The sequence below is a fragment of the Carcharodon carcharias genome, chromosome 8 (assembly GCF_017639515.1).
Source record: "Carcharodon carcharias isolate sCarCar2 chromosome 8, sCarCar2.pri, whole genome shotgun sequence".
NCBI lineage: Eukaryota > Metazoa > Chordata > Chondrichthyes > Lamniformes > Lamnidae > Carcharodon > Carcharodon carcharias.
In genome coordinates, this window is record NC_054474.1 from 40,552,405 (window position 1) to 40,579,623 (window position 27,219).

The window sequence follows — 27,219 nt, forward strand, 5'->3', positions numbered from 1 at the left end:
TTCCTAGTACTATAGAATGCAGTGAAGTCCACCAGCTTTTTGGTAACTTTTCATGGAGTTTTGGTAGGTTGTAAAACTTCCTAAGATGTGATAAGGATTAAAGGAGGTTGTTTAGTTCAAATTAACAAGTCACCTTTATTGAACTTGCTTAATACAACATCTAGCTAAAATATGGTTAGGAGTGGCTGGGTAAAACAAAAATGTTAGGAAAACCAGAAAAGGGCTTTGGGAAGAATTACAAGAATAGTTGATGAGTAGTTATATTACATAAGAGGTATTTAACAGCCCTGAGACAAACTGTAGTATAAGAAGGGTCATTATCTTAGTATGTCACTGTCCAGTGATCTGTGATAGTCAGCATTACCTGTAACTCTAATGGCGTTTTTGCCGTTCACATCATACCTAAATAAATGCCAAGATTCCGGTAAAGCTTCAGAGTCAGTTTTAAGGATTTCTCGTAGTACCTGATGCCATCTAAACCATTCTATTTCATTTCTCTGCACAACATATACACTGAAATTCTTGGATAAGCTAACAGGCAATCGCAAATTTTAATAAATTTATTCATCACAAAACATGAATAATCTTTTTAAAAGACAACTTGCGCCCATGAACACCGAGCATGCTGACAACAGCCATATTGTTGACAAAATTCATACTAAAAAAGAATATCACACGAACAAGATATTAAGCAGAAAGCTTGATCCACAGCCGCTGTCCTGCGAACTGCATTCAGTTAGATTGCTACAGTAGTCATTGACATTTACAAATCAGGGTACCCACTCAGTCCAATGACCCCTATTGGAGGTGTGTGTCTATGTGTAAGCATGTAGGTATTTGTGTATGCATATGTGCGTATGTGAGCATGCATGCCTTTGTGCATATGTATACGTGCGTGTGTGCAGATGTTTGGTATGGACAGGGATAGACTCAGATTTCATGGCCCATTCCACTTTACTGGCCTACAAAGCTCACTATCAAGGCTCACACAAGGATTAATGGCCACTTGCGTGAGGTAGGAAAGAGCAACAGACAATGAAGGAATTAATGATTTTAGGAGATGAAGGCAGGAAAGGGGAAATATTAGCAAGAAAAATAAAATTAAAATTAGAAAATCTAGAATAGGCAATGCCTCAAACCAATTGCACAGAATAACCCTGAGGAGTTAATCACAGCAGCAAAGCTTCTATTCATTACCTGAAAGCCAAATTTGAGAGTAAACTTTAGTATTTCATTCCCAAAAATTAACATCCTAAAATCCAATCTTTTAGATGTCTCCAAACAGACTTGGCTATTGCTGGAAACCAACACACATATCTGTGGGACTAAATAAAAAGCACAACATTGAGGCTGAGAATTTCCTCAAAAAGAGGAAACAAAAGCAGAAAAGTTTTAGTCCTGTTGGCATTATTCACTGATAGAAAATCTTATGCAGGAAACCTGGCTGGATTTTCTATTCAGCCAGACAAAACCATCCTCGATGTTGTGCTTTATTCACTATAATGTAAAAAAAAAAGATGGGATTTGTAAGTTATCTGCTTTTAGTTTGAATTCACTGACGGTTGTATCCTCTGTAATGTGCCACATATCTTTTTATATGGAATAGTCTAACAGCATTAAGATCAAACAATTTCACTTGTTTGTTCTTTTTGAGTGTAAAACTGGCACCTGGCCTGCCTCCTTCTCCCTTCTGCCCCATCCCACCCCCACTCCGATGGGAATTTCTTCATCACCTTTGCAAATTTTTTTCAGCCTCCTAATATTTTGTTCCAAGTGTTTTTTTTGTGCTGATGCCCCTGGCATCTGTGAGACATGAATGAGAAACTGGAATCTAGGTCATGTTTCCTGGTCCTTATATTGGAAAGGAAGTACAGTGGGTCCCACACGAACAAAGCACACTGTGGTGATGAAATGTTCCGCCTTCGGAAAAACCACAAAGTGCTCATGTTATAGTTTCAAAGGTTAGCTCCAAATACCAAAAGGCCAAATAGTGTATAGATATTCCCCACTTGCTCAGTCAGCTTTTCTTAAAAAAAACATATTTATTTCTTTTTCCTTTTTTTAAGGTTCCTCTCATGTTTGCAGCAGCTCCTCGTCATCTGCACAGTTTTCTGTCCAATAGAGGGGCAGACAGCCCCCATGATTGTGGCTTTTCAGTTGGAAGTTAAGAAGTGTACAAGAGTGATGTGGGTGATGTGCCCTTTCATTTTCCCTTCCTCTCTTGAGAAGGCCTTTCACTGCTCCATGCCTCCTTGAGAAGCCCGGCCACATTTGTGGACTTACCACATTTCAGTCCTTAGCTATCTCTAGTGTTTTGATGAATAATTATGCTTCACTTAAAATAAAGGATATTTTTCTTCTCTTTATTTCTTCAAATACTCACAATATTTTTTTTAATTTATATTTGTTACTCTTCTGTAATCCTTTGGCCCAACTGGATGGTCCTACCTCTTCCTTTATATATCTGAGGCAGGTGGAGTGACATACATTACTGAGTCTGTCGTACTCCATTCCAAGGAGGATTGCATGGGATAGAAGGGGGTTAGAATCCAGGTCAGGAGAGCCTAAACTTTCCTTAAGGATCTGGGGGAGTACTCCTTCAAGGTGGGAATCTTGCCATCAGTAAAAATGTTGAGTAATTTTTAAGAATGGACAAAATACCCGAAATGCTTAATATCTGTGAACAACTGTCACTGAGAATGTAGGTAGATTTGAATATCTTGTAAATTATTTATTGTAGGGTAAAAAGAAAAGGAGGAAACGAGAAAAGCAGCAAGACTCTGATTCAGGTACGGTGATTTTTCATCTCATAACTTGTGCTTGTTGTTTACACATGATAGTGTATCTCACTTAATTCCAGTGTGAAACCATGTATATCTATGAGAGGAAATCACACTATGCAATATTAGCAAGCCAATGTATTCATGATATTTCTTAAGCTTCTGTTTTATCAAACAAGTCAACCATTTTACTATTGGTTAATGCCTCCATTACAATAGTAGCCAGAAGAATTTCATACCAATGTACTAACATTTACCACAATTACACCCCAGTAGACATAAAATCAACTTATAGTAACATGAAGCAAATAGTTAGGAGTGTGCATGAAGGCTGTTCAACACAGTAAGGAGGGGAAGCATTGTCTTACATCACGAGTCATCAAAGAGAATTTCAACTAATTGCAGATATTATGAATCTTTACATATGTGACAGCCTTGAAATAAACTCTGAAGAGTTTGGGTTCTGTATAAGATAACTTTGCCACAGTTTACACAGCAAGCTTTTTTTTTAAGCTTTCAATTTGTTGTGATATACTAGCGAGGCCTGAACTATAAGCCAGATGGGCTGGAGGAGAATAAATGTAGTGGCTGTTCGGGCACGGCAGCGAGAAGGAGAATTGATTATCACTACACTGTAGCATCATCAACTGAAGTGCTGATTTATTATACAGTTTATACTAGGGCACCCGATGCTTTCGAAGAGGGTGAAGGGTTAGTTTGTGTCTGGATGTAAAATGCTACCAGGGCACAGCACAGAGAGCAAAACTGGTTGAAGAGGATTGCAAATCTATAACAGAGACCCCCGATTTTCTCTCCATTTCAAATAATGGAAGGGGATTCAGCTGGGCTCGATTACAGCTGTACAATCTTCCATGCTTGATTTTCCTTTCTGCATTCTACCCACGCACCAAAAGTGAAAATCCAACCCCTCTGCCCCATAAGTATTTGGTTAATCTTTCTTGTTATTTGAAAAGGCAGAGAAGCCAGAGGGGCTGTGTGTCATCTTTGTCATGATAAAGCATTTCAACATTATTTACGCCTTTGGGTGGTGCATCTTTAAACAATAGTAAAAGGGCTTATCAAGTGCTTTTTCATGAAGTCAGTGCTCATTTAACTTGTGCTTTGACACAGAACTACTCAGTATTATATACCCGGAGGGACTAAATTTGACTGTCTTCTGTACTTCCCTGTCTTAGAATATTTTTGGTTTATTTGGTGCATGTAACTTGAGAGGATGCCAGTTGTAATGCTGAAAACAGTTTTATTCAGTGGTGGGGGTGGGGCATGGTGGAGGAAAGCTTCTTAAAATTATAAGCAGAGCTTGTTCAGGAATTTGGTTAGGTTTTTTTCTAGAATAGTAGAAGTATTTTATTACCTTCTTAAACTTTTCAGATAGAAAGGCTAAATTGAAAAAGAGACTCTGCCTCTAAAATGAAAGAAGAAATCTTCAAAGAATTGTGTGGTGCTGACATGTACCACAGCATTAACCCCTGCACACATGCACACACAGTGGCATGGGGCAGATAGTTGCACACTTCTGGAGAAAGGCACACACAAACAAGTAGAAACACACATGCAGACTTACAATCCCACATAGAAACAGATGCATGGCAGAAGGATTTTAGCTTTTTGATCTGATAAGAGTAGTTTTGGCAGGGGAAACAGTGGGGGGAGAGGGGACCCTGGTAGGGTGCAAGAAACCAGGAAATTGTAGTTTCCCTGCACGCTTACATGTGATGTCACTGACAGGTTACCCCACCTGCATTTCAGCCGTTTAGACAGGTGTGGCCCCCAGTCAAGTGGGAAACGCTGGAGAAAGAGCTGGTAAATCCAAAAGCAGACCTGGGATGATGGTTGCGGTCTGCCAAGGACCCATGGGATTAGAGAGAGAGGTCAGAGGCCTCATGGGCGATGATGGATTGGAAGTCAGACACCTCAGTGAGGGTGGGATCAGAGGGTAGATGACAGGAAGGTTGATCACAAGGGGTAGGTGTGGTAGGTATGCTGGATATAGCAGGTAACCGGGAAGGCACCTACCCCCTGGATCCAACACTCCTTCCCTCCATGTAGTTGCTGGAAGGCTCAAGAAACCTGGCCAATCAGAGTTAATTTTAAAATTGTACACAAAAATAAGACCAACAGCCTCACTATAATATTTAAATAGACAACCTGCTTTCTGGGAGTGAGTTGCGAGATCGGGATTCAGATCTTTGGGCAGGATCTTTAGGTCAGTGAGTGGGGGGGGGGGGGGGCCGCTCGCCAACGCATAGAATGATGCGAGATGACATCAGGCAGAACTCCCGACATCACCCCGCCTCATCTCCATTTTCAGGTCGGCGGGGGCGCAGCCGAATTGGCTGTACGCCTGCTGACCTGTCAGCAGCGTTTTGAGGCCATTTTAAATGTCATTAACATAATTACTGTACCTGCCCTTAAGGTTGGTGGGCAGACTGGGAGACCTGGCGGGCTTCAGAAAAAACATGACACCTCATCCACAGGGCGGGATGAGATTTCATGAGGATTTTTAAATATTTAATAAATGTTTGGGTTAAAGTGATGGACATGTCCCAGCTCATGTGACAGTGTCAAATGAGGGGACATGTCAGGGAAATTTTTTCAACATTTATCTTCAAAGTTTTAATTCTGAGCCAATCTCCCTGAGGCCGCACCTAGCCTCAGGGAGATCAGTGTGCTCTTTCACGCGAATGTGCGCAAAAGAGCGCACTCCCGGCTAAGGGAATCCCTCCCACCCGCACAGGGAGCGCAAAGCACTTCCTGGCAGAGTCACGCTGAGCAGGCCTTAATTGGCCCACCCACTTAAAATGGCTGCGCACCCGTTCCTGCACTTCCCCCCCGACATGGGAATAATTCTTCCCTTTAACACTTTAACCTCCCACCCAACCTAAGCAGTGCAGTTTTTTAGCGTTAAAATACCCCCATAGACATATGAACAAGGACACACCCAGCCAAAGGGACACAGAAAGACAAATACATACACAGGCAAGCGCACTGTAAGTAGCAGAAACAGGTACAAATATAGGATATACAAGCAGTCAGAGAGAAAAATCAATCCTAATTTTAAGCCTAGCCTCAAAAAATGCCTTAATAAAGAAAACAGTCTAAATGGATTTTTTTTGAAAAGCAAGTATCTCTCATACATTTAATTCAGCCTTTTAAGATAATATTACCCAGTTCTCCAAAATCATTGATCAAACCTTGATGGCCAGGACATAATGAATATCGAAAATGACACTTAAAAAAGAATTAAGGTTGTGTTCAGCTTCTTTGGTATTTGTGGTTTGGCTCCCATTGCTATTCTATTATTTTATTTTTAGTCTCACAGACATTTCCATTTATAAAATTAGGCTGCATGTGCAAATTTTCCGATCAGAATGAATAGCATGTGCAAGCTGTTCTTTCCTTCCAAGATGTTTTAAGGTATTAAATATCCTAAGTGGCCGTGTGACCTGGAATACATTTCTAGCACTGTAACCAGCTAAAGCTGATGGGACTTTGCTTTTGAACATAGATAATTAGAGTAAAACAGGAAAAGGAAAAGTACACGGAAGATTTTCAAAATGCTGTCATTGTCCTTCCCTGAATATACAACAGGGAATTGTGCAGCTGTATTTTGAATGGGCTTAAAGGCACAGTTTAAAAGTAAGGAGTCTCCCTTTTTAAATGGAGATGAGGAGAAATTTCTTCTCTCATAGGGTAATTAATATTTGAAATTCTCTCCCCTTGAGAGCAGTGGAGGCTGGGTCATTGAAAATATTGAAGGCTGAGTTAGACAGATTGTTGATCTACAAGGACTCGCGGGTAATGGAGGGCAAGCAGGAAAGTGGAGTTAAGGCCACAATCCAATCAGGCATGATCTTATTGAATCGATGTGCCGAATGGCCTTCTTATGCTTCTATTTCTTATGATCTTATAGATCACAAACAGAATGAGTGGAAAAACAGAACCTCACTGGTGCTGGAAATGGCGCTGCAGCATTGATATAGCCAGTGGGCTGCTTTCACATTTCGAATAATTCCCCTGTTTTTCCTATAGGACCATATTTTGCAAGAAATAGAACTCAATGTATCTAGCATTATTTTTTTTCCCACCATTTTGTCCTCTCCTGAAGAAATGACCCATGAATATTGCAATGCCAAAGCAACTGATATCTCACTCAAATAGCAGTTCCTTGTGTTAACCCAGATGATGCTTTCCATCAACCAACAGATCACAGGGTGAGGTGTGGATATCTCAGTTGAGCCTGACCGCACCCTACCTCATGTCCACACAAATTAATTTTCCAGTGAATCTAGACAGGGCACCCGGGTATTTCTCTTTCATTCCCTGTCCTATAGGCCAATAGGAGCACCACTCTTACTGCCCCACTTGGAACCAGCTAAATCAGCACAGACCAGTAATCAAACCTGATATATTTCTGGTTTGTATGAGTTATTATCCACACACATTTACTATCTAAGCCATCAGGAAACTCATCTACTTTAACAATTTCCTGTAGGAGTGAGGAAGGTGGCAAGATTTGCAGGATTAGTTGCAGCTTTTAGTAATTTACTTCATTCTGGCAAAACTTTGCTTTATCTGAATACTGTAGCATCCTCTCTTTGCAAAGATATCGAGGTTTTCGCTTTGCTCTTTTTTAATATTTAATTTCATAACACCTTTTGTATTTGTTTAATTCAGCACCTTTACATGTGGTAAAAGGCATACACACTTTGCTTATAAGTAAAATGTTTGGCTTACTAAAACAACCTTCAAATTGACTCTTTGTAGTGTCAAATAACTTTGTCTGTTCAATTATTGTAACAGTTGCTATAACATCTATTGCTTTTCTTTGCTTTTTTTTCTATTTTCTTTCATGCCTTCCTTGCCCATCCTTGCCACATGTTTTGCTTTTTTTTTTGTTTCTTTTGTTTTTTTTTGTTCAGATCCAAGCTCTCCTAAGAAATGCCGGGCACGCTTTGGCCTTGACCAACGGACAGACTGGTGCGGCCCTTGCAGGTGTGTATTTTGTTGCCTAACAGTCTGCGTTAGCCAATCTTGTTGCCAGGTGCCTCTACTTTCAGTCTTGCAAGACCTGCAGATAGTCCACAGCTAATCTTAAACTGTGTGCAAATATTTCAAAGAGGCAGTATTACTCTGGCCTATGTTTGGCTTAGGTTGGAGATGATGTTAAGCTCACATACCTTTTAACTTTACCGCACCACTTCAAAGCATTTTAAGCAAATTGGGTTCAAAAGAAACGAGCTAAGAACCACAATATCACAGAACTCTGCCGCCATCTTGATTTCATGGCCATTATATTGCGTGTTATTTCAATTAGCCTCTCGCACAGTGTTGTGTTGGGAACCTTTTTTAGGGCAGAGTCTCTTGTTCAAAAGGTATGATAGTTTTGAGGTACAGTCTGAAAAGGCCTGCAACATATGAAAAATATGCAATCTCTATAAAGCCCAAATTCTCTTCCCTGGTTGAATATTCTGTGTGGAGCTGCTGTTGCTTCTCTGGCTGACCTGGATTGCATACTAACTCCATTTTGTTTTACAAATTGTGTTCCTCTATTGTTGTTTTTGTTTACTTCACACTAACAGATTCAAACACCGCAATGATGTGTCGCCCATTGTTCGAGCTTGATCTGCAATAGATGCGGTGCCTCCCCTGCAGGTACCCATAATTACTCTATCTTTAACCGGCTTGACATTTCTTTTTAATTACAATTTTTTGACAAAACTTTTCTTACCTGTTCTGTGGAGGCTTCGTTGAAGGAGGTCGCCTTATGGAGAAAACATTTGGCACACCTTTTTTTTTGTGTTTAGGTGGGGGAAATGACAAAAGTTAGGAGAGTTACATGTCATTTCCATCATGGTGACATTGCGCTAAAATGGTACTGTGGTGTTGATCATAAATTATGTCACTGTACCTGTTCTTGCAAACAAGCATGTAAAAAAAGGGTTTGCCAAAGATTTTTTCACATTGATGACCTTCCTTTAGTGTAATTGTAGACAGTCTCACCATGGAGTCACATGGCACTGGTCAGGAGCAGTGTGAAGATGGAAGGGAAAATGGGTCTTTGTAAATACGTTAACAAATCTGTAGGAATAGAATGAAAGGTATAAGAAGGTAAGAAATTGACATGTGAGGAGTGTATTTAACATGCACACAAGACACAACTCTATTTTCCCAAGAAATCTACTGCAGCTTCAGATAAGACTTTTGATAAGGCCCCACACAAGCGGCTAGTAAACAAAATTCCAGTGCACGGGATTGGGGGTAATACTGGCATGGTTTGAGAATTGGTTAATGGACAGAAACCAGAGAGTATGAATAAATGGATCATTCTCAGGTTGGCAGGCTGTGACTAGTGGGGTACCACAAAGATCAGTGCTTGGACCCCCAGCTATTCACAATCTATATCAATGATTAGGATGTGGGGATCATCGGTAATATTTCCATGTTTCTCGATGACACAAAATTAGATATGAATGTGAATTGCGAGGAGGATGCAAAGAGGCTTCAAGGGGATTTAGACAGGCTGAGTGAGTGGCAAGAACATGGCAGATGGAATATAATGTGAAAAAATGTGAAGTTAGCCACTTTGGTAGCAGAAACAGAAATTCAGGTTATTTTTTAAATGGTGAGAGATTGACAAAAGGTACATTTGCCTTTATTGCAAGAAGATTTGAGTACAGGAGTAAAGATGTGTTGCTGTAATTGTACAGAATCTTGTTGAGACCACATCTCAAGTATTGCATGCAGCTTTGATCTTCTTACCTAAGGAACGATATACTTGCCATAGAGGAAGAGCAATGAAAGCTCATCAGGCTGATTCCTGGAATGGCGAGATTGTCCAATGAGGAGAGATTGAGGTGGTTGGGTCTGTATTCTCTAGAGTTTAGAAGATTGAGATGTGATCTCATTGAAAAATACAAAATTCCTACAGGGCTCAACAAGGTAGATGCAGGAAAGAAGTTTCCCCTGGATGGTGGTCTAGAACCAGGGGATACAGTCTCAGAATATGAAGTAGGCCATTTAGGACTGAAATAAGAAGGAATTTCTTCACTCAGAGGATGATAAATCTTTGAATTCTCTACCCCAGAGGGTTGTGGAGGCTCAGTCATTGACCATATTCATGGCAAAGATTGATAGGTGTCTATATAGTAAAGACTCAAGGGATATGGAGATAGTGAGGAAAGATGGTGTTGAGGTTGAAGATCAACCATGATCTAAGTGAATGGTGGAGCAGATTCGAGGGGATGAATGACTAACACTCGCTCTTAATTCCTATGTTGAGTGGAGTTGGAACAGAAATTTTGTTTTATGTGACGCTGCTCATCGTATCCATTTTTCTCATATCCAATATCAAATTGTATCTTTTTGTTCTTCTATTTAAGTGCAGGAGAAGGATTTTTTTTTAATAGTCAGGTGATGTTACTACAATGTTTGTGATATGACAGCTATGAATATATTAAAAATATTTCAATAGTTGTGTGGCTGCGTAGGTTTTTGTGGATGATTAGATGTAAGCTTTTTATATATAATTGTAAGTGAAGGGAGGAAATCAGTGCTGACTTTTCACATGGCATTATATCAGCTGAAACGGGGAGCTGAATTTTTTGTCTGAGTCTGGGGGCAGGTTTCAGTACGCAAATGGCCACAGTTTGGGTTTTTTTGGAGGAAATCTGATTTTTCTCTGCATTCCCAAACCTGTACCATTTTCCCCTGGCTTTTTTGTGGGTGGGGAAAGCTTAGTGTGCAAAACACATGCCCACCCCCTGCTGATGTTGATTTCCCTATTTCAAATATGGGACAAAAATCGGATTTCCTCCTGTACACCATTTTCGTCTGGTGGTGCAGGGTTTTGGAACCCATTAAAAGCTTGTCAGGCTTGAGAGTTCATGAGGAAAATGCTGGGGAGTTGAGAACATGCTGAAAGGTAAGTGTAAAATGTTTTGGCATCTTCAAATATCACTATTGTATGCTATGTTATAATGTGTTTTTAATGCAGCGATTCATCATAGGGATCTGTCCTGAAAAGATGAGTTGCCCCCTGTGTAATTTTTCTTAATCATTCATGGGATGTGGCATCACTGGCAAGACCAGCATTTATTGCCCATCCTGAATTGCCCTTGCTCAGAGGGCAGTTAAGAGCCAACTACATTGCTTTGGGTCTGGAAATACATGTAGGCCAGGCCATGTAAGAACAGCAGATTTTCTTCCCCAAAGGACATTAGTGAGCCAGATGGGTTTTTACAACAATTTGACAATGGATTCATGTTCATCATTTAGGCTTTTAATTCCAGATTTTTATTCAATTCAAATTCCACCATCTGCTGTGGTGGGAATCAAACCAAGTTCACAGTGCATTATCCTGGGTCTCTGGATTACTGGTCCAGCAGCAATGACACTATGCCATTACCTCCCTGTGGAGGCAATGCACAACAGTACTTTTCCAAAGGATAAAACGCCATATAGAATTTTTTTTTTAAAGTTTAAAACAATGTCATCTGCTGTCATGTTTTTGTGCTCTGATTTAACAGTACTAGCAGATCTGACTGCTTTTAAAAAGAACACCCTGGGCTGAATTTTACATCCCATGGGTGGATGCATGCCCAACCTGAACGGGCGTAAAATCGCATGTGATGGCGTCAGTTAAGCTTCCCGGCATCAACGCGCACTCCCGCGATATTTCTGTCGGCGGATGTGCGCCAGTGTCGGCAATGCACCCATTGACAATTAAGAGGCCTATTAAGGCCTCTTAACAGGGATTTTCCACTGCCAATGTTACGGCTGGCGGGTTGGCGAATCAGCCAGGGGGCCTTTGCATTTTTCAGGAAACCTCATCAAAGGACTCATTCTGATGCGTGGATATTTTTTCCAGATTTTAAATTCTGCCGTGATTGATTTTGAAGTCATCAGCACCCTGAGGCAACTCTCTGCCTTAATTACAAGCTTTCATCGCGTACTCCCCCGCGCCCACACTTACCCTCCTCCTGCTCTCGGTGCTGAGCCTTTCAACGCGCTTTTCACACTGTACAGGCCTTAATTAGCCCACCAGCGTGAAATCACGGTCGGGCAAGGCTGATCTTGAGGGGCGGGCTGTTTCCCGGCTGCTCCCGGGCCCACCCACCTTCTATAGGAGGAAGAAATGATCTGTACCTGCTCCCCCTTTATTCATTAATTGACAGGCATTCTGCTTTGAAATGGAAATGGATATCTGTTGTATCGGTGGAGCTGGAAGCTTTTGTTATGACAGCTGTTCTGATGAATGCTTGGCTGGGTTTCAAAGCTTCAGCTCAACTCAGCAGGTTGTCTTATTGATCCAAGAATGATTGAAACTTGTAGGAGCCTATAATAACAAAATGTGGTCTCAAGTTTGTTTACAAACCTAATAGGCACTTAAAGGATTACAATTTCTTATCTCTTGGGTTTTTTGGCCAAGTATCAATGAGGGTTTTCTTACATTGTTAGAGGTTTAATGTTTTTCTAATGATTTTGTGGCACATGAGAACTATATATAGTGGGTGAGTGGCTTTGGAGGATACAAGGGGGCATTGAAGTGACGGGGGGGGGGGCGGCATGGAGAAATGTGAGGTGGCATGGAGGAAATCTGAGGGGCATGGAGTGACCTGGGGGAATGCAAGGTGGTGTGGGTAAATGTGAGGGGAATGGGGGAATCTAAGGGGACATGAGGGAATATGAGGGAGCATGGGGGAATGTGAGGGAGCATGGGAGAATGTGAGGGGCATGGGGGAATCTGAGGGGCATGGGGGAATGTGAGGGAACATGGAGGAATGTGAGGGAGCATGGGGGAATCTGAGGGGCATGGGGGAATGTGAGGGAGCATGGGGGAATGTGAGGAGCATGGGGGAATGTGAGGGAGCATGGGGGAATCTGAGGGGCATGAAGTGCCATGGCCTTTAAACAATGTTGGGAGCTGGGCTGCCGGGTTAGAGAACTGAGCTGGACCTCTAACCGGCCCACCTCCACATCCACACATCTCACGCACTCCATAGCGGCTCACAAAATGTACTGTGAACCTGATTCCTGTGTGAAATATGAAAGTCCTTTGTAAAGGCACACATGGATCAGGTGTGCATTTTTCAGGCCGCCAAAGTGCACAGGTCGGGTTTTCCCAAGCCCAGACAAAAATTCAGCCCCAGATCTCCAGAACATTAGAGGTCAACTGCCATGACTGGTTACTTATAGGTGCAGCCCCTTCAGTATGTTCCGTCATTGAATTAGATCACGACTGACCTGTAAATCAACTCCATTTATCTTTCAATCTCAGCCTTAAAAATTTGGGGGGGGATAATTCCTGGGGGAGGATTTTCCCCTCGTTGGGCAGGTGCGGTGGGCAGGCCCGGGAGCGACCGCGAAATGGATCACTACCCGCGATCAGACCCCGACTGCGATTTCATGCTGGCTGGCCAACTAACAGTCAGCCAGCATGAAACGCATGCTGAGAGCCTCAGCGCTGCCGGGGTGGAGGTGGGAGGAGCGCGAGCGCTGAAGTCTGAAAGCTCCCTGAAGGTACAAAGCTGCCTCAGGGAGCTGAACAATTTAAAAATAAAATATAAAGATTTGAAAAATAAGGGAAACACATCCCCACATGTGACTCTGTCACATGGTCAGAGACATGCTGAACATGAGTTTAAACATTTTTCATTTTTCTTTATTCACTGTTGGAAATCTTATCCCGGCCATTAATGAGGTTTCACAAAAAATGCAAAGGCTGCCTGGCCTATTCACCCACCCACCAATTGTAAGCTTGGACGGGAATAGGTCTCTTAATTGTCAGCAGGCACACTGCCGACTCTCTCACACGCCTGCTGACCGAAAAATCGTGCAAGTGCGCAGTGACGCTGGGACACATACCCAACATCATCGCGCGCTATTTCACACGCGGGTGTGTTGGGTGCGCGCCCGCACGCCGAGCTGAAAATCTTGCCCCAGATTTTCTCTGATCTTCCTGATTTCACTCCTGATGGTCAAGCACTAATTTGTTCTGGAGCACCCCATCATCACTTAACATTTCAAACTCTTCAATATTAGATCACTGTTCAATCTTCTAAACTCAACAAACCAAGTGTATGGAACCGGTCTCCATAATTTAACCCTTTAATATTCTGGTGAACCTCTGCTGTATCCCAAACCAATATATCCTTCCTGAATGCAACACTCCATATGAGGTCTGATCAATGCTCTGGACAACTTAAGCATTCTTACTGCAATCCCTGTGAGATAAAGGGATAAAATCCATTAGCCTTTTTTGATACTTTTTGTAACTGTGCACTAATGTTTAGAAAATTATGTACCCTTTGTTCCTCCACAATTCCAAGTCTCTCACCATTAATGAAGTATTCCAAGTTGTCTTTTTTGGATACCAAGTGGATGAACTCACACATACACATTGTACACTTAGACTCATATTGAATTCCATCTGCCACAGTTTTTCCCGCTCACTTTAGTAACTTTCTGCTCCCATCTTTAAAATTTATTGTGTCTCCTAACTTCCTGAAGCCTGCCGAACTAAGTGCCAATCAGACCCTTAACTGGACAGTAATGGGCCTTTCCTGGGATCGAGAACCCCAGGGGCTGAAGTCCCACCTGCCAAGAGCTACCTGCCAGCTGGAAGCTGACAGCACTATTGGATGATAGTGCTACTGGGGAGGCACCCACCTGAGGCCTAGAATTATCGCTGGATCCCAGGCCACAGGTGAGAGATGGCAGGAGAGGGTTCACAGAGAGAGGAGTTGGCAGCAGGGCAGATGGGTAGGTCTCAGTGGGTCCCTTTGTTCCCAATGCCGGGTTCCTTGAACAGACACTGAGTGCTTTTGAATGAGGGACCTACCTGGGAGCCTGCAAGCAACCCTGCATGGGTTTACTCCTTCATGGTGAGCCACCTGCCTGCCACTGGGTTAACTGGGCATTAATTGTTCACTTGAGGGACTCAATTAGCGGCAGGATGGCGGCCTTCCCACCATGGGCTTAATTGCAGGCGGTGGAGGCCCCACCTGCCACCTTCCCATCAGATTAAAGGCCCCTCACTATCAAACTCACCATGGGGGAGGACATTAAATTCGACCCCTATTGTGTAATTAGAAATGTGGTAAAATTTAGTATCCATTCAGAAGAAAGCAGTAACTGCAATCCTAACTACAGCAAGATCATCCTGGCATTGTAAAGTCATGCGATTGGGAAATGATGACAGTCACCAAACCAGGAAGAGCCAGGTTTGATCGCTGATCTTTGTAAAGTTAGCAGAACTTAGTCAAGGCAACCGGAGGCCCTGCAATCGCCATCAGTGCCATCATAACAGGGAAACAAAATCACACCTATAGTTCCAATTCCTGATTACTACCCAGTGATTCTCTTGGAAAGCAACCACGTGCATACAAGACAAGTGTGCAACCTGTTAACATTCATTGTCTAGAATCAGACATGAAGAATGCCCACTTCAATGAAGTACTAGAAGTTGGCAGTATACATGGACCTGGAATAAAAAACCACAACTGCTGGAAAAACTCGGCAGGTCTGGCATCATCCGTGGAGAGAGAAACAAAGTTAACGTTTCGAGTCCAAAATGACTCTTCTTCAGAAACTTTAAATCTGTTTCTCTCTCCAAGGATGCTGACAAGCCTGTTGAGATTTTGCAGCATTTCTATTTATATTTCAGATCTCCAGCAACCGCAGCATTTTGCTTTTAAATGGGCTTGTACCTCAGTGCAAGTCAGCACCTTCAAGAGAGGCAATTACAACCCAGAGACCATGAGTTCATGAATTTAATAAATCTGGTCATTTGTGGGCTTGCACCCCATAAAATAAAATGGATTGTTACAAAAACCCAACTAGGTGTCATGTCTTTCAGGGAGAGGAAACTGTCACTCCTCCCTGGTCTTGCTTACATATGACTCTGTTCCACATTACATGATTGACTCATAAGCGTTGATATTGCAGCTAGTGGTGAAATAATGGGGCTCGTTGCTGGCCTTGAGAAAAGCTACCTAGAAGTTTCTAGCAATCTGTGTAACATGGATTTCCCTTTCCCAATGGTATTTTAAATCTGGTCCCAAGACAAGCGGAATTCCAGGTGTCCAGCAGCAGTGATGTCAGTTAGCAGGGTAAACAGCCAGTCGTATCGAAGTATTCTCACAGACAGCAAATGTGAAAGTTAAAATCACTGAATTGCTTTACTTTCAATTTAAAATTTCAGACAGTGAACTAAGTTATGATTGGATTAAGATAGAAGTTAAAATAAAGTTAAACAAGCTTTAAAAATATTAAAATGTGTTTTTTTATCATATGGAAAAAATTGACATTCCACAAATAATATTAGCTTCTCAGGGCAGTTGGGCATTTGGAAGTAATTGTAAACTTAGCACACTGTTAAAAACCCACAAACACCTCATTCAGCATGGTGTACCTTTTTTAAGGGTTAGTGCAGCGAGATTGATAGTATAAGAATGGAAGTTTTCACCTTAATTAAGATTTCCCATTTATAACAGTTTGTGGGGACCACAACAGTGCACTGTGGAGGAACATAGAATCACTGACAGCAATATCTCAATTTCTGCATCATTCTGTGCTCATGCAGACACCCGAAGTTGATATCAGTTTGAGTGGAGTAACAACAGCAAAGCCAAACCATCATTATCATTCCAAATTTTGGGCCATAGTATCTTCTGATGTGCCTAACAAGACATTTATCTCTATAAGCAATCACAATGTTCATGACAACCAAAGATGCACAACATAGCCCATATTCTAAGAACCAGTTTTTCAGAAAGGAGGGTGTTATCATTTTGGCTATCTCCTAACTTTCATTATTTGTGCTCATAGCAAATTGTAGATCCTGTTAGACAAAAGAACTCCTATGTGCAGGATTTTTTAACCCTGCCCACCACTGGGGTCGTCCGGTCCTGCCAAAAGTCAATGGACTTTTGGCTGGGCCGCCAAATCTCCCACGGTGAATCCCGCCACAACGGGACTGCAAAATCCCGGCCTATGAGTCAAAACTCACAACTGAAAATAAGCAGTGAATAGGAATGTCATGCTTCTAGGCTAACAGTATACCTTCTATCACTGGGTTGCATGCCAATGTTCATGCCAGATGCCTTCAAGGGTTGCACTTAAGAGTTGTGTGGACAGTTGTGGTCATCATATCATAATAGCGGCACTAGTGAAAGTAAAAAAAGGATTTTACTGAACTGATACTAGAACTAAGCAGTTATACCTATCAGGAAAGTTTGAACAGACTTGGGTTCATTTCTGTAGACTGAGGAATAACCTGATAGAGGTCTTCAAGATTATGCAAGAGTTTGATAGTTTAGACATAGGCCAGAATCTTCAGGTCAGCGTGCCAGACTAATTAACTCCAAATTTACGCTGCCCGTCCAACCTTACAGCTGGCGGGCAAGCGAAAGGCAAAGCAGCCTTTATGTTTTTTTAGGAAACCTCATCCATGAGCAGGATGAGGTTTCTTAAAGCTAATACTGATTATATAAGAATTTTATTTTGAAAATAAAAACATGTCCCATCTCATGTGATACAGTCACATGAGGGGACATGTTTCATTAAATTTTTAATGTTTTTAATAATTTCTTTAAGAAGTGCCTCAACCTCCCTGAGGCAGCTCCATGCTGGGCGGGCCTTAATTGGCCTGCCTGCGTGAAATCACAGGGCCGAGCCGATCGCGGGTGACAGTCAGCTCCACGACCGCTCCCACCAAGCCTGCCCGACCAATGTAAAATCCTGACCAATGTGTTTGAATTCTTAGAGTACTTTCCAAAGTTCTTGATACTTTTTACAAAGAGCATGCTTGATCTCTCTCTGCAGTTACGTAAAGAATAAATGGTTAATAAATGCCAGAACAACACAGCATTCACTGCTCTTAGGTAATCTAGATATGCTCTCAATTTTTTTGAATTGAAAATCTATTTCTCTGAAGGGTATTCCCAATTAATTCTCAACAGGCTGGTAATTGTATTAATTATTCCTATCACCAAAGTAGATGGGGATGTGGTCAAGGACCACATCACTGTCCAGACAGACATTTACTAAACCAAGTCTGAAACAAAACTTTTGAAATCACTGCTCCAATTATTACGGCGATTCGGTGGGAGCTCTGTTTCTCCTTATAGTTTTAAACGAATACAATATCATTTCACAACTGGAGGTGTTAATTAAACAAAGCAGATCTTTTCAGAGTACAACTCATATGGTTATATTTAAAATATATTGACATAACTAAAATTCCCCAAGGAAAGCTACAATACAGAAATATCTAAGGATATGGTATAGAATGAGGCTTCATATTTGTCACAGAGAAAATCAGATGGAAGTTAGAGCAGATATGGGAACTGCCTTTTGTAGGCTGATTGATGCAGACTCGCACATCAAGCAGTCAACTTATGATTGCTGTCGAACGAATGGAACCCAGTTGGTGTCTGGACAAGCTAGCTGACAGAACACATTGAACTCCCCAATGGTCAAGCACTGGTTACTGCTAGACAAACCTGCAGTGCTGCAGTCAGTGTCATTTTATAATCAAGTGTGGTGACTGCCTGTGCTACCACAAAATAGGACAAGACTGAGACCATACATGTAGCAGGTAACAGGAAAGGTTTTCCAAACTTATCTAACTTCCAAATACATCTGATGACTATAAACTGAAACTTTACTGTCTTGGCTTATGACGCATGTGACATTAATTATATTCTGACTTGTTACTGTTCACATTGGTATCTGCCATTCTATATACAAACCATTTGAATTCTTTCATTAGATTACAACAGTAACAACAACTTCTATTTATATAGCGCATTTAAGATAATAAAATGGTTCAAAGGAGCTTTATAAAGCAAACTATGGCACTGAGCCATCCTGAGGAGATTCTAGATCAGATGACCAAAAGCTTGGCTAAGATGGTTGGTATTAAGAAGTGTCTTAATGAGAAAAGTGAGGTAGAGAGAAGAAGTGGGGTGGGGGTTGTATTCCAGACATTAGGGCTTAGGCAACTGAAGGTATAGCCATCAATGATGAAGTGATTAAAATCATGGAAGCACAGAGGCCAGAATTAGAGGAGCACAGATATATTGGAGGGCTGTGAGGCTGGTGGAGGTCACAGCGGTGTGAGGGGTAAAGCCATGGAGGGATTTGAAATCAAGGATGGGAATTTTAAAATCAAGACATTGCTTGACCAGTGTAGGTCAGTGAGCACAAAGGTGAAAGGGGAACAAGACTTGGTGCAAGTTAAGACATGGACAGCAGAGTTTGAATAACCTCAAATTTAGGGAGGATAGAATGTGGGAAACCAGTCAGGACTGCATGGGAATAGACAAGTCGATAGATAACAAAAGAATGAATGTGGGTTTCAGCAGCAGATAAACTAAGACGGGGACAATGTTGGGCAATGTTAAAAAGTTGAAAATAGTCTTAGAGATGGCTCAAAATGAGACCGGAAGCTCATCACAATGTCAAACATGACACCAAGGTTGTAAACAGACTGACTTTTAGTGTTTTATTTTTTCATCAGATTAAGTTTATGGCTCAAGTCCCAGTTATCTTTTATTCATTCATTCTCTAATTTTCTACAATTCTTGCCCAAAGGTTGCAACTCAAAACTTTAGGTTCACAGATAAAGCTAGTTTCTGACACTTTGTCCAAATTATTATTCTTATAATATGAACCTAGAAAATGAATGTTGGTAGGCCAATCAGTCACTGAGAGCAACACAGACTAACATGATCATTTCTTCACCTGATCTCCAGACATGGATACTTTCCAGCTGGGATCTCTCATTAATGATCAGAAACATCTGTCCTGACTTTTACTTCTCTAGTCCATACATGCTGAGACCAGTTGTCTCACCTCCAAGATCCACAAACCCAGTAGTAATCAGGGTCTGAACCCATATCTTTCCTTGTTGGTTTGGCTCAGTACTACAGTTCTGTTGTACATACACCCATTCACCCTTCATGGTCCTCACACGCATACAGGCAGACATGCGCACACACACACACGCGCACACACAAACATTTACATACATATACATATAGAAGATATATTAGATCTGATTGTCTATTATTTTCCATCATTAGCAGCTTATTTTTAACTGTCAGATATTGTATAATGTTCTATTGTTTCTTATAGGGATAATTATAAATCATAATTATAATGATGTAACAGTCATAACAAGGTTTTGGAAGAATCATAATGTTTCTGGAACTTAGTAGACATGATAGGTTACTTGGCTGGGAACGCAGCATTCTGCAGAACACAGGGCTTTAGCATTAACTCATCTCTGTAAAATCATATATAAAGCCCCTGATTACTAACCAGTGGCAGCTACAATATAGTTAAGTACACTGTTACATCTATATTAGATATATTAATTGTGAAAGTATTGTATCTTAAAAAATCATTCCAAATTTTATTTCAGAATGAGAATGATGGTAAGTACAGAAGTTACTTGTGCAGCTGCCTAGGAATTTATTACCCACTTTCAAATGTATTTCTCTTTCTTTGAAATCAAACTATGTTGAGATACAGTGTTTCCTTTTGCCTCTAGTAGCTGGGCTGAAATCCAACCTACATAAATTGAATGAATGTTCCCTTTGTCAGCTGGCTGCAAGTGGTTTATGATGATTTTGAGTACGTCACAATCCCATTCCTACTGGCATGTGCCAACACCACAAGATCTGATCATAGCTAAGGAGAAATGGGCATTAAATTGGCAGACTCACTTAGAGAGGTCAAGGAAATAGTGGGCACGAAGGGTAAACTGACACCACCTGGTTCAATGCTTTCTTATGTTCTGAAGTATGGCTGGTGTGAGAAATGAAACATCACGCTGGTAATGTGTGAGTTAGGCTTTCAGCATTGGGATTAAGGCATGTTGTTGAGTCAGACACCCTGAAATTGCAAGACACAGGCCCAAGATTAACTTTAACAGCTGCAAAATCAGAAATGCTGCCACATGAATGTGCTGATGCCTGTGATCATTCAGGTTAAGTGGACCCTATGTTGGGAGTCTAGTCTCTTGGTTTTAGAGACTAAACAATCATGTAACCAAATCAGGAGTTCTTGCTGGCACCAATGATGAATGGTGAAAATATGTTCTATTGACATTGACATCCCACATTTTGTCTAATACAAAACAAAGAACACCAAATAATTTGCATTGAAAATTGCAACAATCATATCAAATTTTATAGAGTTTAAGATGATTATTTAAACCGTCCTCTACCTTATTACCTTTTGAATAGTTTTAATCTAGAAAATCCATCATGACATTTGTGCCCCTCCAGTACTGTGCACTATGACAGGGTACAAGTAATAAATCCAACAAAAATATCAAAAGTAGCCATTGCATGGTCATCCCAAACTTAAGAGCTTTAACATGGAAAAGTAAATTAGTGGGATACAGGTTTCTTCATCTCTCACATGGTTCTCCAATCATTGGATTGCCTCATTAATCTCAGAGGCTAAGTAGTCCCCTAATCAAGACAGGAAAAATTGAATGGTAAATCATTCCGCAAGGGTTGCCTTGTAAAACCTTGCAGTGGCTGGTTTCAAAGAAACATTGCTGGAAGCCTGAAATCAGATTTCCAGCCTGCATCCTTGGCTATAGGTGGTATAAGAAAATGCCACTGAGGAAGAGGGGTGGCATCTAATTTAAAATCTATTACCTTGAAGAAATAAAAACTCTACCAATGCTCTTTTTATCATTATGAGCTTATGCTGACTTCACGCTTCAAAGCTTTGTTTTTAACAATCTTAATTTTCATACTTTTATGTTAGTATTTTCAAATCTGGTGCCACATGAGTATAGATACTTTTGTCAAAAGCAATCTTCCTCATTTTGGATCTTCTCCCTCCGCACTACTGCCAGACTTCAAGGCGAAAAAAACACCTATATCTGTTGACATCAACTCAGCCTCAAGCCAAACAATAGGAAGCTCTTGAGGGCGAAGTTGAATGACCCTTTCTTCAATTTTTCTCCCCCATAAAGAAGCGTCTCACCTGAATGGACTGCCTGGTATTGGGAACTCACCAGTTGAGAATATTGTAGGAAAAAACTTGTAACTCCTACCTCTGTGGCACAGATTATTTCTTAATGCACTTTTATGCTGTCACCAGACGCCTTTTTATGTGGACAGGTAAAGCTATGAAATGTCAATCTTAACTTGCAATTAAGTGATGCAAATCCACAATTTACTTACACACGACTCTTAACTGTTCTTAGGAAGAAAAAGAAATGCATTCGATACCTGCAAGGAGAAGCCAGGTGCACCAGCCCAGTTTCTTCAGATGGAAGTGTGATGGACTGTCCTTCCTCTCCTCCTAATGCACTCCAGCCTCCAGCGGAAACTTCAGCCAAGCTTGCTAACTCTGCAGACATAGTGCAACAAGCACAGCCAAACCCAGTCTCTTTCTCTGCTCAGCCCCAGCCTAACACAAATCTAACCAGACTTTCTATTCCGTCTACACTGGACTCTCAACTATATAATAGTACCTTACTGAACATCCCACATCAGCATACGATGTCAAGATAATGGGCAACTTCAACCATGATGACTAATTGAATAGTAGCATCCTAGTGCTTGAGTATGGAGAATCCATGATGCCTTTAACCAGGCCCAACCAGTGTAGTGCACATTCAAAGAACAAGTGGCTCTGAAATATACTTAAACTCTGGCATCCTATCAAGACACAAAACAAAATCTGATTCTACTCTTGCAAGATTTTCCAATGAGGAACATTATATGATTGAAACAAGATGCAATTTGTCATTTAACATGTTCCTGGCAGTCTTTATCTTGATTGTTCCATCTATGATGGAGTTCAAAACTATTCAAATAACCAATTAGTTTATTTATGGGCATTTAACCAACAAAACCAGGCTATTTCCTAGTTAGTGCTTTTATCTGGGGTCCTGTTTATCTTTGTATATACCAATATGTATAAACACATTCCTCTTCCCCACAGTTCTATGGCAGAGCAAGTTGTTTCCTTTCTCCACCTGTAGCAATGGAAACAGTTCTGACAGTTGGAGCTTATGAATTCATCCAATAGTGGATACTTTACAATATTTGCCACCCAAAGAACATTTCCAGGTCTTCTTCCTTAAGTCAAGAGCATTCTGATTTCTGATTCTGATGTTTTCAGCACTGACTGGATTAGTTTAACAAGCATTAGTTTATATCAGTCCTACGTCTATAAAATCTTATGTAGCTGTAATTTGTCTAGGGAGCATTATTTCTTCATAGACAGGGCCTATTAATAAATACCTTTTAAGAAAAGGTGAACATAGATGACTACTGTCTCCAAATGGTTTTGTTAGTTAGGGTTTGACCCCATCTTTCATCTACACACAGCAACTGGGCACACATGTCCTCCAAGTAGATATTTTCATCAGATATGATACATTTTGAAAAAGTCAACAGTACGACAATGTGTTTCAGGTGTTGCAGTGGATGAGACTGTGTCCAGTTTCTCTTAAGGCTTAGACTAGAGATGAACATTTCTATATTTTCTAATTTGCTTAAAATTCCTTATATTTAAAAGTTTACTATTAAAATTTGATGCGATTTGATAGACTTACAAACATGGATTTTTGTTTTGCTTCAGTTTATAATTTTTAGTTAAGTTGCAGTACGTAAAGAATAGATTACGTTTTTGTCATTATGATTTTTGGGTGCATTACTTCCACAGCTATGTACTATCCCTTCAAATTTGTAAACCTTTGAAAACTCAACAGTGGACGGAATCTGGAAGCTTAAAATATGGTGGGGATGGGGTGGGGGGGAGGTGGTTAGTTGGTGGGGGGAGAGCAGCCAATTCAGATAAGCCTTAATATCACTCCCTGTGATCCTCAATTCACATGTTACATTTGGCAAAAGGATGGTGGAATAGCTGCAGCCTGCTTACTTCACCCTTCTAGGTGAAATTCATACATTTAGCCCCCAACAGTTATATCCTATTTTTGAATGCTCTGCTATATTTTTTAAAAAGCAAATTTATTCATTTGCATGACATTCAGCAGTTCTTACCCTTGAGCAACAAAGAGTTTGTTCCTCCTTTCCCCAACACCCTACCAGCCCAGTCAGGTAGTTGAAGAGAAACAATACATAAGAGATTTCCAGTACCTCCCTTGTGATCAGGGATGAACTGGCTGTATTAGAAATTGGGAAATTCCATAGGGTTACATTATCAACATTTTATGTTCTCTTTCTGTTAGAATCCAAAGAATCTGGCGTCATTTTGGTATCCAGTTCACCAGTGTTTGTGATGTTTCAGCTCAGGGGAACCTTCTGCTTTTTCTTGAATAGCTCCTTAAGTTCATCAGTTATGAGGCGCACAAAGCAAGAGTAAATCAAATTAAATGTTAAAAATGTCACGCTAGCCTTTAGATGAGGTTGCATTGGTGCAGGGTAGCACAGTGGGTTCGAACATTATCTTCTCAACTTCCAATCTAGGTTTGAATCCAGCCGAAATTAAGAAGTTGAGAAGTCCTTTCTCCTGCAGCTGTACAGATCCTGTGAGAAATGAGTCTGGGACAGCATCAGCCCATTTGTAAAAATTTTACCTTAAACGGTTTACTAATTATTACTAAACTGAAGATCTCTATCAGATTGACTGCTGTGAGAAATGGAAATGTCACACTAGTTCACAGGGTTGCTTTTCTCAAGTTCATGTTAGGGCATGTTGTTGGAAAGAATAAGGAGAGCTTTACCCTACAGCTTGCACGCCCAACAGTGGGTGTGAAAAGTAAAATAAAATGTTCCATTCTCAAGCATTAACCTCCCACACCTAGTGAGCATAAAAACAAAGTAATTTTTGAATTCCTCAACTACAGTGAAACATGTAGACCAATGAAGGAAATATACTTACAGTACCCACCTGTGGCATTTGCTAGATCTCATTTAATGTAGCAGGGCTTATGGAAGAGCTATTAATCTCCAGATTTAGATCCAGACCTGATGCTCGTGCATCAGGTCCTTTTTCCTTCCACATATTAAGGTTTATATGTTAACTGTGTGAAGAGTAAAACTAATCAATAAAAATATTTTTGTTTGAGTTATAACATCTGAAAACATTTATTTTAAATAATAATTGCTTTCTATGTGTATTACATTGGTTGATGGGTCTTTCCATTGTTAATAAAAGACTGCTTTGCAGGCAGTTAAAAACTAGCATTTATACTGTCAAACAGATAAATGAGGTCAATATTTGACCTGGATGTTACTTTTATGAAGCCCTGAAATGTTCAAACAATCATATAGTTTTATTGTTATTATTTCATTTTCTTGCCTATTTGTATCAAAATTTTGAAGAAAAAAACAAAAAAATATATAAATATGAGACTCAGTGCTTTTGCTTTTCTGTGTGTGTATTTCAGGCTGTTGTAATATTTTTATGAGTTGTATTTTTAGGGGATTAAAAACAAGTAGAGATAGAGAAAGGGATTTTATAACAGTTCTAATATTTAGTATTTCCCAGTAACTATTGTTTTGCCCTGTGACAAGAAAGCAACAAAAAAACTTGTCAGCTTTTTTTCTTCACACAAGATTTTGTTTGCATTTTTGTAGAAAACTGCTTTCAGAGACACAGATGTCTTATCCCCTTCAACAATGTAATTAAAGTTCAAGCAAAGTGCCAGTAACACATGGTCATCTCCATGTTGATAGACAACCAAAAATTGTAAGTAAGCAGAAGGGATTATTAAATCACTGAAAAATGTACTATTTGCTGAAAAAAATAAAAAAAAAATAATATTTTGGTTGAAGTATGTGGCATGGATAGATTTCTTGTCTGATTCCCGTGCTTCTTCATTGCTTTACACATTCTCTCATCTTTATCAAATGTAGATTATTTTGTAGCAGATGTTTGAGGGGAATTAATAATCCCCCACAGGCTTACACAGTATGATACTGCTCTGCCAAATAATGCAAAATATCTCCAAAAATAAATATTTGAATCCTAATTTAATCCATTTCACATTTTGTTGTCTTGTGGGCTCCTCCACCTTCCAAACTCATTCCTCTTCCCAATCCAGTGAAGTGCTAACTAGAGCTAAAACTTTGCCTGCATGCTTTATCGGAAGTCCTGCAGTATCTGTGCACATATTCACGTGTTCGATGCATTTTCTACCAAGGCCAGCCATGAAGCAGAAAATGACAATTAGCCCTTGTGTATGAATGCTGCATTTCATATCCTTCTCAGAATCCATCACAGACAACACTAGAACAGTTACAAAAGCAAGATAATTAGGAAAATCAGAAGATGGTTCCAAAAGTGGTTGGGAATTTTGCATTGTTTTCTTGTTGGCTTAAGCCTAAGATGACTGTAAAAGTCACAAGAATATAAGAAATAAAAGCAGGGGTTGGTTGCATGGTCAATTAAGACTGCTCAGCCAGTCTATATTATCATTGGTGGACTTCTACATCAATTCCACTTCTCCTGCTCACCCACAACCCCCCACACCACCACCCCCCCCCCCCCCCCCCCCCCCCAATACCTCATTCCCAAATCCCTGGATTTCCTAAAAAACTATCAAGTTCAATCTTGAATATACAACACAGTAAGTCCACATTTAAAAGTTGTGGTTGTGTTCCTGAAGGTCGTGACTTTAAGTGAAACATTGGTTATTAGGAATGAATGTTAAAACTGTAGTTAGGTCCTCTAGGACCTTCCTTATCAGAAAAAGACATATTAAAACATTACACCCTCTAAGTTGAAATATTTTACATTATTAAATTCCGACATTGGTAAATGAAATAACTTTTACAGTAAAATAGGTTTAAAAATATAAAAGAAAAATGTTACCTTCTATTTACAATACCTCCTACTCGCTGCTGAGACTACTTCCTGAACCTCACGCCCCCTGATCCTCCCAATCACTGCAGATCTTTCCCCTCACTAACCCACTGAATTGTGGCCTTTTACCTCTTCTGGACCCACCCTTTCGCCAAACCCTGACTCCCATTCCCTGACTCACCCTCTCACAACTTCCCTCTCCTGGACCTGCATTCCCGTTGAAGGTCCAAATCTGATCCGAAACTGAAGCACTGATGTTGTGGAAGTGTGGGACCCGATGGTACAGAAGTGCTGAGCTGGGGCTGCTACAATACATATTTTTATTAAATGCTCCCGACATCCGCTTCCTTCTCTTGAACCCTCACTGTGAGCGAGGGCTCAGGAGAGGAGCAATGAGGCAGGAGCACTTTTTTAAAAACCTGGATTGCAGCAGCCGTAGCTCAGCATTTCTGTAGCAGTGGGTCTTGCACAACCACAACATCGGGGCTCCAGCTTTGTTTCAGATCTGGATCTTCAATGCAGGTCCAGAAGAGGGAAGTGGTGAGAGGGTGAGTCAGGGAGTGGGAGGTTCGGAGAGAGGATTGGTTTGGGAGTGGGGTGGGCCACA

The 27,219-nt window shown here is 40.7% G+C and overlaps 1 protein-coding gene and 1 long non-coding RNA gene across 18 annotated transcripts in view; one reads left to right on the plus strand and one right to left on the minus strand.

Moving 5' to 3' along the window:
* Nucleotides 1–23,564, plus strand: part of tcf7 (transcription factor 7) — a 195,250-nt gene extending 171,686 nt beyond the window's left edge. For 8 of the 15 annotated variants that reach the window (XM_041193493.1, XM_041193494.1, XM_041193495.1 and 5 more), the window contains 3 exons: nucleotides 2,741–2,789; nucleotides 7,724–7,796; nucleotides 22,039–23,564. In XM_041193493.1, coding sequence (XP_041049427.1) covers nucleotides 2,741–2,789; nucleotides 7,724–7,796; nucleotides 22,039–22,348 — 432 coding nt within the window. In that variant the 3' untranslated portion in view covers nucleotides 22,349–23,564. Of the gene's footprint in view, nucleotides 1–2,740; nucleotides 2,790–7,723; nucleotides 7,797–8,383; nucleotides 8,458–22,038 lie in introns of those variants that run through there. The other 7 variants (XM_041193505.1, XM_041193508.1, XM_041193504.1 and 4 more) reach the window with 5 other exon arrangements.
* The window catches only part of LOC121280985, a 65,685-nt gene extending 38,904 nt beyond the window's left edge, over nucleotides 1–26,781 (minus strand). Inside the window, exons 1-5 of one of the 3 annotated variants that reach the window (XR_005943781.1) lie at nucleotides 26,622–26,781; nucleotides 24,696–24,828; nucleotides 16,866–16,968; nucleotides 8,713–8,882; nucleotides 8,533–8,590 (exon numbers count right to left, since the gene is read on the minus strand). This is a non-coding gene — a long non-coding RNA (uncharacterized LOC121280985). Of the gene's footprint in view, nucleotides 1–8,532; nucleotides 8,883–16,865; nucleotides 16,969–24,695; nucleotides 24,829–26,621 lie in introns of all 3 variants that reach the window. The other 2 variants (XR_005943780.1, XR_005943782.1) reach the window with 2 other exon arrangements.
* Between the last annotated feature and the right edge of the window lie 438 nt (nucleotides 26,782–27,219).